Raw genomic sequence first — 15,103 nt, 5'->3', positions numbered from 1 at the left:
GCTTCGGTACACAGTCTGTCTTCCTAAAACATACATACTTCTACAGTGGTTACAGCAGTACACATCTATTACAGGAGTCACATCTGGCTCCTGTAATACACATCTGCTTGGCCAGTTCCAGATATCTTGGGGAAATACTTGTGATTTTACATATTTTATTCTTATATTATAATTTTATTATTTTTTCAATCCTGTTTACTACCATTGCCTCTAACAACAGCAGAGATGAAGTCCAAGGCATAAGACTGAATGTGTGAATATTAAGGACAGAGAACAATAAACTTCTAAAAAGTTGGCCCATCTTTTCATCAGAGGAAGCTGAACTGGAGTTTTCTGGCATCCATCCATGCAGTCTCCCTTCACCACAATCAGATGAACGGCACCAAATACTCACTCTGCTCCATACATGAGGTCTTCATTCTGATGGCACAGATTGCTCAGTTTTCAGTGTGGAAACCTGATGAATTAAAGTAAAAGAAAAACATTTTAGCTAAGACATGGTGGATCACAATGAATCATATAGACCAGCTGGTCAGGCTTACAGTATGAAATGAACAAACTCATACATGACAAACTTATACATGTGTATTGTACATAAGAACACACTTCACACACAGTATCTTCCTTCTCTCTATAATTCCTGCTCAGCCAGGATCATTTGACGTCCACAATACTCCTGGAGTATTGTGGACTAAATATCCTGTCAATCACTCCTGACCACAGGTGTCAATCAAACAGTCACGCCCCCAGATACACCATTCTTAAAGGTCTAATATTAAATAGGGAATTGTTTTCAGATGGACCATCAGATCACGGACCTGGAGGAGTAAATTTAGCTGTTGAACCCATAGTAACCTGTGGAAAAAAAAGTTATTGACTTAGTATTTCAGGAGTGAAATCGATCATTTTTTAATTGGAGTCTATGGAGACGGAGAGTTTTTTTTTTTTTTTGGAGCCAGCCCATAGCGGCGCTTTGTGGTAATGCACGCCTCTTCATTATTTTTATACGGTCTACAGGCGCAATGCATCCAGAAACCTGCCCAGCTCTGCTGAGCTTTGACCGTCAGGGAGTGATAACAGCGCTGTCTGACAGTCTGCCTTATCAACAGGTCATTTGAAGAGACAGCGTTTGGTTTGGCTTTGCACAGTCAGCCTGTTGTCCAACATCTGTGAAAGAGAGAAGAGTGGGCTTGAAAAGAGCCGTCAGTTCTCAGATAGGTCCACTTGGGAGCAGAGCAGTCCCGGACAGTGCTTCGGACCTCTAATCCAGAGACCAGCAAGAATCTCCAGGAGAGCTTCAGAAAGCATTTGAAAGCTTCTCTCTCCCACACTGGACACAAGCATCATGTTGAGTAAAGATCTTCCAGACATTGAGGTAAATTTTTGAAAGCATATGTTTCTTGTTTTACCTCTTTTCTCAGCACTATTGTCTGTTTTCCATCTTTATCAACACATATCTATAATATTATTGTTATAATATTGACAGTGCACATAATGGCACTTAAAAGAAGTGAACACAGCATTATATACTTTTTAATTTATAACACTTTTTTGATCATACTGATGGTTATTGATCACCAGCCATGCCATCTCTCCATCTTGTTATGGACCCACAGAGCCTGTATGATCATGCTTAGTGGCAAAGTAACTCCTCTGACAGGGCTTTTGTGTTATGCAACAGTTTGTGCACCTGTTTGAAAATACCATACTTGCACAAAGTGACTGGAAAAGAGTCAGATCAGAAAATTCAAAGAACCTTTCAAAGTCCTTAGAGGAATTTTTACAAGTGCAAAGAGGATTTTTTTTTTTGGTTTAGTTTGGAGATTAGCCTCCATCGCTATGGACAGACACTAATCTGGGGCTTCTCAAAGGGGCCACTGTGCACATGACTGAACCAGAGCTGGACTCATGTAATCTGATCCCTAATCACGGCAGTTTAACAGCACAAAGTTAAAATATTCACACGTTCATCTGTGATCATGGGACAGCACTAACGCAGGCTGCTTTTTTTTCCCCCTCAAACAGCTCCACCTACAGAAACTCGAGAGACTTTTAATTATGTGCAGAGACACCACAGTTGTATCACCATCTACTAAAAGGAGAGACAGAATTCAAAAGAGGAATTCAAAATGCAAAATACACATGAAGGCCACTCATTAGTTGCCATGAGTGGTACCACACAGCCTGTCAAACACTGATACTGGTGGGAGCTTTCTAAATTAAGGATGTCATCTGGGCTACCACAGCTTGGGTTTGAAACTTAAAACTCTTAAAAGAAAACCTGCATTATAAACCAGACGTGGTATTTGAAAGAAGCAGAGGTGCATTATGGGACATAACATATATCCTGACTTTTATTCCAGTCTTTTTGGAAAAGAAGTCAGGACCTATCAGCCTTTTGCATTACAGCTAAATAATATATCTCAAAGGGACAGCAGAGGCTGAATCTCTGACTTCAATAGGGAACAATCACTTCCTGCACATGATGCCATTAAATGATTTGCACAAAAAAAGTGAACCTACAGTCAAATATCAGGGGTGATTGACCTAACACATAAACCTAACACATTAATTTCCAATATAGTCCTCTCCTACATTAACACACTTAGCTCAGTGGTTGTGGAACAAACAGATCCCATCTTTGTAGAAGCAGGATGTGGTCCAGAGCAGCAGTGACATCGTGGTCACTGTGAAGATGGCGACCACTGAGCTCCACCTTCTTCATCTTATGGGGAGGGGGTGGTAGTCTGAGGGGTCAGATCAAGTCACATCAGGACAAGGACCCCCCTTGGGTGATAAACCCTTGAGACTGAGGTGGTGAATGACTACACAAAAGGCTGGTGTTGTACAGTTTCTCAGATAGTGCTGAGTTCCAATTTTCAGTGACAGAAACACCACAAAAGTTATTAAGTTCAAACTCTCTGCATAATCACTCAGAGAGCTGAACTGCTCATGTCTGTAGCCAGAGCTGTACACCTCATCTCCTTCTACCTCAGGCCACAAACTCATCAGTCACCCCTCTTTACTACATGACAAGACATGGGATACAACTCTTTGTCACAAACTCACTTTGGTACTTATACACACATCAATCAATCAATAGATATCAACAATAAAATCTTGCGGACAGCTGCTTTAAAAGAGTTGGTGTTTTGTGAGATATACAACAGAACTCACATACTCACTCTCCTCTACTATACTTACTTGGGACAGAGAAGAGTGACAATCTCTACTTATTCTTAAACAATAAGTTAGTCTGCCACTTTAACATGCTACAGCAGTAAGGATTAGAAGGACAAAATGTCATGTTATGTAGTCCTAATATGGTCTTAAGGTCTTGTGTAACAACACCACGTGTTTTGTCCCATGTGTAACAAGCTGTAGATAAAAAAGCTGTGCACTGGCTTGCACATGCAGAGATGGGTCAATAGTTTCAACACGTGTCATAAAAATCTGCATCAAAATCTTTATGTTTAGAAACTGAACGACCTGTAGGAAGCAAATAGTAATGTAACTACTGCCAGGTAGTGGAATAATCTAACAAAATATTTTAAACTGACCTCTAAATCAGTTCCAGCCATAAAGAAATCTTTTATTAAACTATTAGAAATTACACTTTGGATATGGATACAGGTTTCTTAATTAAATATTTTGAACTACCTGTTGGAACAGGTTGTACGGGACTTACAGCAAATCATTTCTTCATTTCCGCTGTTATGTATCCATCCAACAGGTCACAGAACCTCAGTGCACTGACCCTGCAACCCATCTTTATCTTATCACCTTGACAGTAGCCATCCAAACAAGCAAAATTCCTAGAATGTTCCATAGTTTAAGTGTTTTTTTTTGCCAGCAGACGTCTGTGTGTGCCATACAGACAGATAACAGTGGTGGTTCATGAGTAACAGGTGGAAAGAAACATTAAGATGAAAGTTTCCATTTGTAATCCACAATTCTCAAAACTTCTGGTTAGAAAAAAAGTTGCATTTTGTAAAACTAAAATTTGTTAAACACAATTTATGAATTCATTTCATTAACACATTGTTAATGCACAGATCATGACATGAAGTTTGAGGTAGCTTGTATTAAGTTAAAATTAAGATGTTAAAATTCCCAAATTTTGATGCTTGTTTTCACATTTCAGTTGAAGTTTGACATTTGAAGGATTTTGGAGAAGGGACACATCCAATACATTATATCCATTACAGACAGGAAAGATCTGAACTATGAACTTAACCTTCATTAACATTGAGACATGATTGTCTTTATTTCTCAATAAAATGTGACAGATGAAAGAAAATTATAATTAATATAATTATAAACTGCAGAGGCCAAGAACATTTTTTTAATCTTTTATCTCAAGATCACAGCTTGTTATAGTGTTAATTTACTTATTAATAATTAGTTTATTTATTTGCTTGTTGGTGGAGGGGTTTGAAAATGGGATAAATTTGTCATTATCTTGAGAAAAGGATGACAAATTTATTCAGTTATGAGAAAATGGCTTTGATATCCTGAGATAACAACATCATTAACTCATGATCTTGTGAGAACAGGATAAATAAAATTTTGCAACCATGGCTGCTCTTAGCTTCTGTGAGTAACACATTTTTAGGTTTAAAAAAATAAATAAAACAGACATCTTGCAAATCTGTTTTCTGGAGTATCTAACTCACTTAGAGTCTGAGAGTGATAGAAAACAATTCTATTTGTGTCTGTCAGAGTCTGAGAATCATGAGTTAGACTCTCTTTACTGAGCTGTCGATCTCTTTCACTTCATTTCTCACAGAGCATCCTGGCTCTGAATCCCAGGGTGAAAACACATGCTCAGATCATGTCCACAGCAAACAAGAAGAAAGAGAAGAAACACTGGAAAAGAAACCCTGAAAGGAACTGCGATGTAAGATACACCACAAACACACACACACACACACACACAACTTGACTTTGGTTGCACGGTATAGCCTATAGCATTTGTTTCTTCTCCTCTTTTTACTATTTCCTTTAAATTATTCTTCCTTGCTATCTTCATTCTGTTCTTTTTCCTCCACTCTTGTTTCTTTCAGTCCTGTGTGAAGTTAGAAAACAACTTTGATGACATCAAACACACAACGCTGAGCGAGCGCGGAGCTCTGCGAGAGGCGCTGAGGTGAGACTGAGTGATGTGGCTCATTTTTAGATGTACCTAGTGGAAATGACTTGTCACACACACTCACTATCTCACAAACACACTCACTAACATTTAGCAGGCTAAAGATTCAAGTCATTGTCAAACCAGTTTCAACAACTGGATAAGTTGTCATTAAACATTACACAGATGTTAATGGTCAGTGAGGATGATCCTTCGTACTTAGGTCATCTTCTAACTTTTGCTTAACTGTGTGTTTAGGTGTCTAAAATGTGCCGATGCTCCCTGTCAGAAGAGCTGCCCAACTAACCTGGACATCAAGTCGTTTATTACAAGTATCTCCAATAAGGTACAGTAAAACACACACACTCCGTTTGTCACGCCGGGTCACAACCGATGCAACCAGGAACACGAGGGAAAATGCAATAACCCCCTAGACAGGCGATGAGTAAACTAAAAGTCTTTTAATAAACCAAAATCACTGGAAGAGTCCAGGGCCAGGGAACAAAACTCAAACAACTAAAAATCATCCACACAGGAGGGGAAAAGGCTGGAAACATAGAACACAAACTCAAAAAGTCCTTACTTGAAAACCAGCAGGTAACAAAGGTGAGTCCATGAGGTGGAGGTACGGGAACGAACACGGGCAAGACACAGACTCGGGCACAGGCACAGGCTCGGGTATGGACACAGACAGACTGACAAGGACACAGGGAAACAACAAGACTTAAATACACAAGGCAATGGGCAACAGGTGACACCAATTAGGGCGGGGCAGACAACCACAAATGGAGGGAAACAAGAAAAAGACAGGAAGTAGAACAACACAAGATACACAAGGGCTATGATTTCAAAATAAAACAGGAATTATTAACAAAACTTAATCTAAACAAGAGCCTGAAAAGGTCCAAAAGTCCACAAAAGAGTTCTAAACATAAGAAAAGGGTTCAGAAAACAGCCCCCTTAGGGTTGCCTGCATGCACACACAGTCATCAATGAGTGTTGGTCCTCTGATGCAGGATGATGCTTCATAATAAGAACTAAATAAAAGAAGAAAGAGTAATAATGAACATGCTAATTAATTATGACAGATGACTACTAAAGCTGAGGTTCATGTATGTGTATGTGTGTGTGTGTGTGTGTGTGTGTGTGTTTATGCATGTACTAGAATTACTATGGGGCAGCGCGGGCCATCCTATCTGACAACCCCCTGGGTCTGACCTGTGGAATGGTTTGTCCCACATCAGAGCTGTGTGTAGGAGGCTGCAACCTGTATGCCTCTGAGGAAGGACCCATTAACATTGGAGGGTTACAGCAGTTTGCCACCGAGGTAGAATATTTACAGCTGTCAAGTCGTCTGTATAAAACATGTGATGAACAGTTTCTAGGATTTAATTTGAAGTGTGTGGAAGTTTGAAACCGCAGACAATTCAGATGTCTCTACTGTCAGCCAGTTACAGTTATGTCACATCACATTACATGCTCATGAGTGTTTACTTAATATTGTACTTCAATATTTCTGATGACCCCAAAGCACATTATTCCCTTTACTATACACTCAGGGGTTCTGTTCCTACAAACCTACTCAGTCTGGTATGACCACAAACATATGGAGGCTGATGTTAGGAACTGCAGAGTAACGAACATCTCTCATGTTTACTGTTTTTATGGCTCGTGAGTGTAAAAGCTTGTGGGTTTGGGTGGATTTTGCTCAGTTTGTGGCGGCAGATGAAACCTCATTACTTCAAATGTGTGTGTTTTTTTTCACAGGTGTTTAGTAAGATGGGCATCGCTCAGATCAGGAATCCTGAACTCCCACCGTCCGATCAGATGCCAGAGTCTTACCACACCCCTATTGCTCTGATTGGCTGTGGCCCAGCATCGATCAGCTGTGCTTCCTTCCTGGCCCGTCTCGGATATGATAATATAACTATATTTGAGAAACAGAAGTACATTGGAGGGCTGAGGTAACATAACAACAAGATCAAATGACTATTTAGTTACTTTGCAACCAGATGTTCAATATTAGAAAAATGGCTGGTGTTAATGAGGGAGTGCTGAAGTGTTAAGTTTGGCCACTGTGACAGGGACTGAATGCAGGCCAGTTTGAAATAATCAAACCCGAAACCAGATATATAAGATAAGATATATAAATATGTTCTTCTGTGCAGCACATCAGAAATCCCTCAGTTCCGGCTTCCCTATGAGGTTGTCCAGTTTGAAATAGACCTGGTGAAGGATCTGGGAGTCAAGGTCAGAACCGTAGCACATATTATCCTGATACATATTTTTAAAATTGTGTCTGTATTGTCCATAATGTTACATGACTTGTGGAAGACATGATGCAGTAATTGGTATTAAGACCTCTGTTGACTGTTAGTCTTTAGAAATTACACTTTGAAATACATGCAGAACTTGAGAAAAACTTAGTATTATTATTATATAGTATTATTTTCATAAGTGTTCACATTGTGATCAAATGAAAGAAAATCAAACTGAAAAGACAAATTAATTACAGTTTTGATTTCAGTAAATACTAGATATTCTAGTTTTAAGTAGGGCAGTAGTACTGTATTAAGACTTCTGATCATTTGCACCCTCACACTTTTGTTAAAACGCGCGTGTGTGTGTGTTTGTTTGTGTGTACAGGTGATTTGTGAGAAGGGTCTTGGTGTTAATGGAATGACTCTGACGTCCCTGAAACAGGAAGGATTTAAGGCCGTCTTTATTGGGATTGGTGAGGGCCCCTTGTAAAACATGTCAGACACTGGCTTTTCATTTGGCTTCATGGATATACATTAGAAACTTTATCCAGTGGGGTTTTTACACTTTTGAATTCATCTACAGTGGTTTACACACAGTATATATAATTTTATAGGTATCATTTTTGGACGGCTCCTCCAACAATCACACTGTATCTGTGCAAGCAAGTTTCTTCCAATATCATGTATGTGTGTGTGTCTGAGTATGTGTTTTTTTTACATGTGTGTGTGCCTTTAGGTCTTCCTCAGGCTAACAGAGCTAAAATCTTCCAAGGTTTAACCATGGATCAGGGCTTCTTCACTTCCAAAGACTTTCTGCCCATGGTGGCCTCAGCCAGCAAGAAAGGTACGAAGGTGTGAAATCAAACTTAGATCACAGAACCCATCAGAAAGCCAGTCAGGAATGTTTTGACCCATATTCCAATGTTCAGCAATGCACTTGTTCAGCTGTTAATAACTCACAGCTTCAAGGGAGGATGGAGATCTGATCATCTGGTTTTATATTCATGATCATTCAAGTTTTCACTCCGTCAACAAGCACAGAGAGGGAACATTTGGAAACATCCAGCCTGACTTTATTTACTCTCTGATGCTGTTACACAACGGTGTCTCCCTGTCTCTCTGCCTCTGTCTCACCTTGTGTAGGTATGTGTCAGTGTCGCACTCCTCTGCCAGAGTTAAGAGGCATAGTGATAGTTTTGGGGGCTGGAGACACTGCGTTTGACTGCGCAACCTCAGCTCTTCGCTGTGGAGCCAAGAGAGTGTACGTCTGCTTCAGGAAGGGGTTCACCAACATCAGGGCCGTTCCTGAAGAGGTATGGATGTGGTTTAGGCAGAGCGACAGACAGATGGATGAATGGAGAATAATAAATCTGTCTTTTTTTTTCCTGTCAGATGGAGCTGGCTCAGGAAGAGCAGTGTGAGTTCCTGCCCTTCCTGTCCCCTCGCGAGGTCATCATGAAGAACGGACGGGTTGCCGGGTTACAGTTCTGTCGCACCGAGCAGACCGAGGAAGGTGATTGGCTGGAAGACGAGGACCAAGTTGTCAGGCTGAAGGCCGATTACATCATCAGCGCCTTTGGCTCCATGCTGAACGATGTGCAAGGTAACGAACCAATCAGCTGACCGCGACACCAACCGATCAACACTTTGCCTTTCTGATTTACCTTTAACTAACATTAGCACTGAAAATGAATCAGAGAATGTGTATAAAAATGTTTTCCCTGGTTTCTGAGAGGTGCCTTAGTATGAATGCATGACATTAATGGGGCAATCACATGTTTTTCATAGTGACTGAGGCCATGGCTCCCGTGAAGCTGACCCGCTGGGGTACTCCAGAGGTGAACACAGACACCATGCAGACCAGCGAGCCCTGGGTGTTTGCAGGAGGAGACGTCGCTGGTTTGGCGAACACCACGGTGGAATCAGTGAACGACGGCAAACAGGCCTCATGGCATATTCACAGATACATACAGGTAACCTACATCCTGGTCACGTTTGCTGTCTCAGCTAATGCAGGAATCAGGAGCTTGCTAGTCTGTAAGTCACCCATAGCAACGTCTTCCAGCAGCTAAAACTATTTTGCAGCATATTTCAACAAAAACCCTCACTCTTCACTCCAGTGTGTGACTGGATTAACAAGCAGTCTATTAGAATGTGCACCACTTAGATACTGTGTGTGTGCCTGGCATTTGTTATTGTGTTGTGCTGTGGTGTGTTCACGTGTTGTAGGAACTATGACTTTTAAGACTTGGCTGTCGGCTGTAGTAAAGTTGTTCAGCAGCTGACTGTTAAGTTTGAGATTCTTCAGAGGAGCATGTGAATGCATCGCACAAAGAGCCAACTGATTTTTATTCTTAGAAACTCTGAACCACCACATTCATGAACAGTGGGATTTGGCTTCTATGCACAAAGTCAGATCATGTTGTAGTCAGCTCAGACCTAACTACATCAAATGTAACGTTAGTGATTAAAATGTCTGCCCCCCCCTCTCGGCTTCATTCTGTAGTCCCTGCATGGACAGACAGTGGATACAGTCCCGAAGCTGCCATTGTTCTACAGTGCCATAGATCAGGTGGACATCAGTGTTGAGGTCTGTGGAATAAAGTTTCCCAACCCGTTTGGCCTGGCCTCTGCTCCTCCCACCACCAGCACGGCCATGATCAGAAGAGCTTTTGAACAAGGATGGGGCTTCGCTCTGACCAAGACGTTTGGACTGGACAAGGTACACATACACACACATCACATGGATTGGAAGTGTACAAAATTGGGTTTGTTTGTTTTTTGGCTCAAAACTAAATTTTATAAAAGACCTGGCAGCAAAACTAAAATGCAGGCGGAGAGCTGTGAGGCCTGGGAATTTAAGATTCTCGCCACGTAAATGTCCCTAGTTTGGATCCAGCCGGGGACCTTTGTTGCCTGTTTCCCCCTCATTTCCTGTTGGCTCTCTAATGTCTCTTGTATAATAAAAGCCTAAAATAATACTTTAAAGAAAGTGGAGCATTACAGTAACCCTGTAGGGTCCACAGAATGTTGACAGCATGTCATTTAAAGCTCTGCATTGTTTAGGAATTGAACATTTCTGATTTTGTTGATTCCCAATGAAAATAATAAGAAAGACACTCATACAACTCATACAACTCATATACTGGTCAGATTTCCACAATGATTATCTCATTTTAAGAACAATTTGAAAGCTGCTTTAATCACATAAAAACTCTACACATGGGAACTTAAACTTTATAAAACCACCAAGACCTTCATGTGACCAAAACTGGGACTCTCTGAAACCCACTTTATATAAATCTTTGTACATCAGTCTGTCCACTTTAGACATTTTAGCAGATATGTGTAAATCTGCAAGCCACTACCTAATATCTAAAAAATAAAATATAAAATCTGAATAAAAGTCAGAGAGCACATCACATCATCTGAGTAAACCTGTCTCTCTGCAGGACCTGGTGACCAACGTGTCTCCCCGTATTGTCCGTGGCACCACCTCAGGTCAGGTGTACGGACCAGGCCAGGGCTCCTTCCTCAACATTGAGCTCATCAGCGAGAAGACGGCAGCCTACTGGTGTCAGTCAGTCGCTGAGCTGAAGAAGGACTTCCCCAACAACGTCAGTCTCTCGTCACGTTGCATCATCATATCACATCACATTTCAGTGGTAAATTAACCTGTCCCTGTCTCTCTGTCAGGTGGTGATCTCCAGTATCATGTGTAGTTACAACCAGGAAGACTGGACAGAACTGGCCAAGATGGCAGAGGTAAGACAGGCTACAAGCCAGTAACACAATCTTCATCACTCACAGAATGTGCACAGGATAACTACAGTGCAATTATTATATATAGAGTGTATGCAAAGGTCACAGCTGTATAACAACTGTGTTACATCTGGGAGGGTGTCAAATAGAAACATGTATGTGTTTAGAAATCAGGAGCAGATGCACTGGAGCTCAACCTGTCTTGTCCTCATGGGATGGGAGAGAGAGGCATGGGACTGGCCTGTGGACAGGTACACACACACACACACACACTCACACTCTTAATCTCACAAAAATGAGCAGTGTGACAAATGGTGTGTTTTTCTGTGTGTGTGCGTCCGTCATTAGGACCCAGTGCTTGTGCGTAACATCTGTCGCTGGGTGCGTGCAGCCATTTCCATTCCCTTCTTTGCCAAATTGACACCAAACGTTACCAATATTGTCGACATCGCCAAGGCTGCTCATGAAGGTAAACACACATTTCACCAGACCTCGCTCACTTCTGGTTCTGTCCTCTGTGTCATTTCTGCTGCTTGCTGTATTTTACTACATCATAGGGAAATCACTTAAATTTAACAATGAACATATAAACATGTTGATTGTTGCTACTGTTGTGTTGTTTTGTAGGTGGAGCAGATGGAGTCACAGCCACCAACACGGTCTCAGGTCTGATGGGATTGAAGGTAGATGGCTCCCCCTGGCCGGGTGTTGGAGTGGAAAAACGCACCACGTATGGAGGGGTGTCCGGTAAGGACACACACACACATACACACACATATACACACATATACAATCCCTTGTAATTGTTACTGTTCATTACCAGTAGTTATAATAGGGTATCCTTACATACACATACACATTACATACACACTTGAGGTGCTTCTCTCAGTCATGTAGCAATATTAACACTGTGTGCAGGTAACGCCATTCGACCCATCGCTCTCAGAGCAGTATCGGCCATCGCCAGAGCAATTCCTGGTTTCCCTATTCTGGCCACCGGGGGTATTGACTCGGCAGAGACTGGACTACAGTTTCTCCATGCTGGAGCCTCAGTGTTACAGGTGATCATCATTATTTATTATTGCCATTGCCTTTATTTTATATTTCCTCTTTTGTACCCCACAAGTTACCATACCTAAACTAAAGGAGAACCATAACACTGGTTTAGAATATCCAGTAAAGTTCGTACTGTTTTTTAAATCCTCATAAGTCACAAACAAACTCTGTAGTGTTCTTTTAGCAGAGGGCACCATATAATGAACAGTGATAACATTTTCTGGATGAGAAATTCTGCAAAACAAAATTCCTGCAACACCTTCTTGTTCCTGCGGTTGCAAATTGCAATGATTTTAATCAAAATAAATCAATCTACATTGTTAGGTTTTGATTATGTCCTTATTGATAGAGAACTGTCTGTCTCCCTGTGCCTGATTATGACAGGTGTGCAGTGCAGTTCAGAACCAGGACTTCACAGTAATTGAGGATTACTGTGTAGGTATGTAACCGTGTTTCTGTATTTTGTCCTTGGTGGGAAGAACATCCAGCGGATTCAGCAAATTTGACCCTAAAACAATCAACGACCAACTATTTCAAAGTTCTTCAGTCTGCTCAGATGCTACTGCTTTGAGATATTAACATTTTACAGTAATAGCATCATGCTAAATGTATGTGTTCAGGTCTGAAGGCCTTGTTGTACCTCAAGAGCCTGGAGCTGAAGAACTGGGACGGTCAGTCTCCTCCAACAGAGAAACACCAGAAAGGAAAACCAGTACCCAGACTGGAAGACCTGGTCGGAAAGGTACTACGTACTACCAAATAATTCTCTTACTGCAATTACAGCAACTATTGTTACAAGCACCAATACTGTGTAGAAGTAGTTAATGTAAGGCAGCTGGATCCACCACTCATCCATTGTACCAATACTGATACTGCAACTTTTTACTAAAACATTGGTACAACAATTTACTTTTTATCTAATAGTAGTGTGTGTGTGTGTGTTTGTAGAGCCTCCCCAGCTTTGGTCCATACCTCCAGCAGAAGACAGAAGCCATTGCGAAGTATAAGAAACAGCTCAGAGAGGCTGGTAAAACTGATGTGACAGAATCCAGCATCACTCGAGCTGGCACACCCAGAAAACCTGTTCCTGCTGTCAAGGTGCGGCGCACACACACACACACACACTGTTCTTCCGGATGAATTATGTTTTGTTCTGTTGCTTAAGCAGGTGCTTTGTGCATACTGTGTTTGTAGGATGTGATAGCCAGAGCATTGCGCCACATTGGAGCATACCAGGAGCTGAACAACATGGAGCAGGTACATGGTTCTTTCTCACATATTGCAGCTAATTTATGTTCTAAGCATCACACAGGTGGTATATCACAGCACAGTCTCAGGACTACAGTTTTATCCACAACATGTAAAGTACTACTTCAGCAATATCAAAACAAGCTCCCTACAGTTTATTCTCAGATGTATTTACAGCGGTCATGTGGGAAACTGGACCACAGAACTGTTCAAACTGCAGACAGCTGACCAGAAACCCAACCAATCGAAATCATTGATCACTCAAGCAGTTGATCAGGCTTCTTGACCCCCTACAAACTGCACATCAAATGACAATTGGTCTTGCAGAAATAAGAAAGCTGCCCCTATAAAAAAATATTTGGCAGAAGAATCAGCAGACTCTGTGTATCTGAATGTTACCGTGTGGTGGGTAGAGACAAAGAGAAATAAAACAAACATTTGTTAATATAAAAGGTCACAGATGATCACTTAAAATAAAATGAATGTAAACTGATTATAATCATGACCTTCCTCTGTGTTCTCAGGTCCAGGCTCTGATAGATGAAGAGATGTGTATCAACTGTGGAAAATGCTACATGACCTGCAATGACTCTGGATACCAGGTGTGTCAGTCTGTCTGTGACATAAGGATAATAGTCTCTTTCCTTTGACGTTTGTCTTTGACTTCTGTTTAAGATTTCTCTGCCTCATTCCTGTGAATCTTGTTGTCTTCCCAGGCCATAAAGTTTGATCCAGAGACTCACCTTCCCCTCGTGACCGACAGCTGCACTGGCTGCACTCTGTGCCTCAGCGTCTGTCCAATCATAGACTGCATCAAGATGGTTACCAGGACAACACCCTATGAACCCAAGAGGGGCATACCCATTAGTCCTATCTGCTAGAAGGAAAGACAAAACCGAAACTTTCTACCCACAGACGGGTGACATATTGAAAGAAAAACCAACAGAAAGTGTCTCAGTAAGGTGTTGGGCCACCATGAGCCTCCAGAACAGCTTCAGTGCACCTTAGCATTGATTCTACAAGTCTCTGGACTCTGCTGGAGGGATGAACACCATCCTTCCAAAAGATATTCCCTCATTTGGTGTTGTCATGATGATGGTGGAGAGAACCAGAATCCAGAATCTCCCATAGGTGTTCAACTGGGTTGAGATCTGGTGACTGTAAAGGCCATATCAAATGATTCACATCATTTCATACTAAGATCAGATATTAAAAAGTTTGAGACATTGTCTCCTGTTATTGCAAGTAATTTGGATGATGTAAAGAATTCAAAAGTGATAGAAGAGTAGAGAAGGAGTCTGGGAGTATATGCAAAATTGAATATTCAATCATTTAACTAGTTCTGACTCGCATTAGGTTATCAGTTGTGGATTCTGCTTTGTTGATATCCTTCTGTAAACACTTTGTGTTTAATGTGATGATTGCCTGTTTCAAATTAAATGTACATTTACTGAATGTTAAATGTATTAACGTAGAAGGAAATGCATCTTTGAAACAGTATGGTCTGTGATTTAAATAAAGAGGTTTTCTGATGCAGTAAACTAACAACTAATTATTGTAGTGATCAGATGCAAGTAGGAGCAGGGGTTCAGCAGCAGGACATGTCTCAGGTTTTGTAGGGACATGTTTTATTCCATCCATAAAA

General features: G+C 41.2%; 1 protein-coding gene across 1 annotated transcript; it reads left to right on the top strand.

The window, feature by feature from the left end:
• The first annotated feature begins 1,123 nt into the window (after positions 1 to 1,123).
• dpydb (dihydropyrimidine dehydrogenase b) lies at positions 1,124 to 14,973 on the top strand. The gene is made up of 25 exons (XM_041054988.1): positions 1,124 to 1,375; positions 4,790 to 4,900; positions 5,067 to 5,149; positions 5,390 to 5,477; positions 6,297 to 6,458; positions 6,899 to 7,095; positions 7,300 to 7,381; positions 7,778 to 7,865; positions 8,129 to 8,236; positions 8,536 to 8,705; positions 8,785 to 8,995; positions 9,181 to 9,365; positions 9,899 to 10,114; positions 10,845 to 11,009; positions 11,089 to 11,157; positions 11,322 to 11,405; positions 11,503 to 11,623; positions 11,782 to 11,901; positions 12,073 to 12,215; positions 12,595 to 12,649; positions 12,831 to 12,952; positions 13,159 to 13,308; positions 13,405 to 13,467; positions 13,983 to 14,060; positions 14,175 to 14,973. Exons 1-25 carry the CDS (start codon positions 1,346 to 1,348, stop codon positions 14,337 to 14,339), a joined length of 3,066 nt encoding a protein of 1,021 aa, XP_040910922.1. The 5' UTR covers positions 1,124 to 1,345; the 3' UTR covers positions 14,340 to 14,973.
• The last annotated feature ends 130 nt before the right edge of the window (positions 14,974 to 15,103 follow it).

The sequence above is a fragment of the Toxotes jaculatrix genome, chromosome 14 (assembly GCF_017976425.1).
Source record: "Toxotes jaculatrix isolate fToxJac2 chromosome 14, fToxJac2.pri, whole genome shotgun sequence".
NCBI classification, from domain to species: Eukaryota; Metazoa; Chordata; class Actinopteri; family Toxotidae; genus Toxotes; species Toxotes jaculatrix.
Note: the sequence above shows the minus strand (reverse complement) of the source record. Positions and strands in the feature narration are given on the sequence as shown.

Bases quoted from the DNA above. Each gene is read 5' to 3' on its own strand.
- dpydb (XM_041054988.1), top strand. From the start codon at position 1,346: ATGTTGAGTAAAGATCTTCCAGACATTGAG. The intron at 5,478-6,296 runs GTACAGTAAAAC...TGCATGTACTAG, and splicing joins TTACAAGTATCTCCAATAAG to AATTACTATGGGGCAGCGCG. The intron at 6,459-6,898 runs GTAGAATATTTA...TTTTTTTCACAG, and splicing joins TACAGCAGTTTGCCACCGAG to GTGTTTAGTAAGATGGGCAT.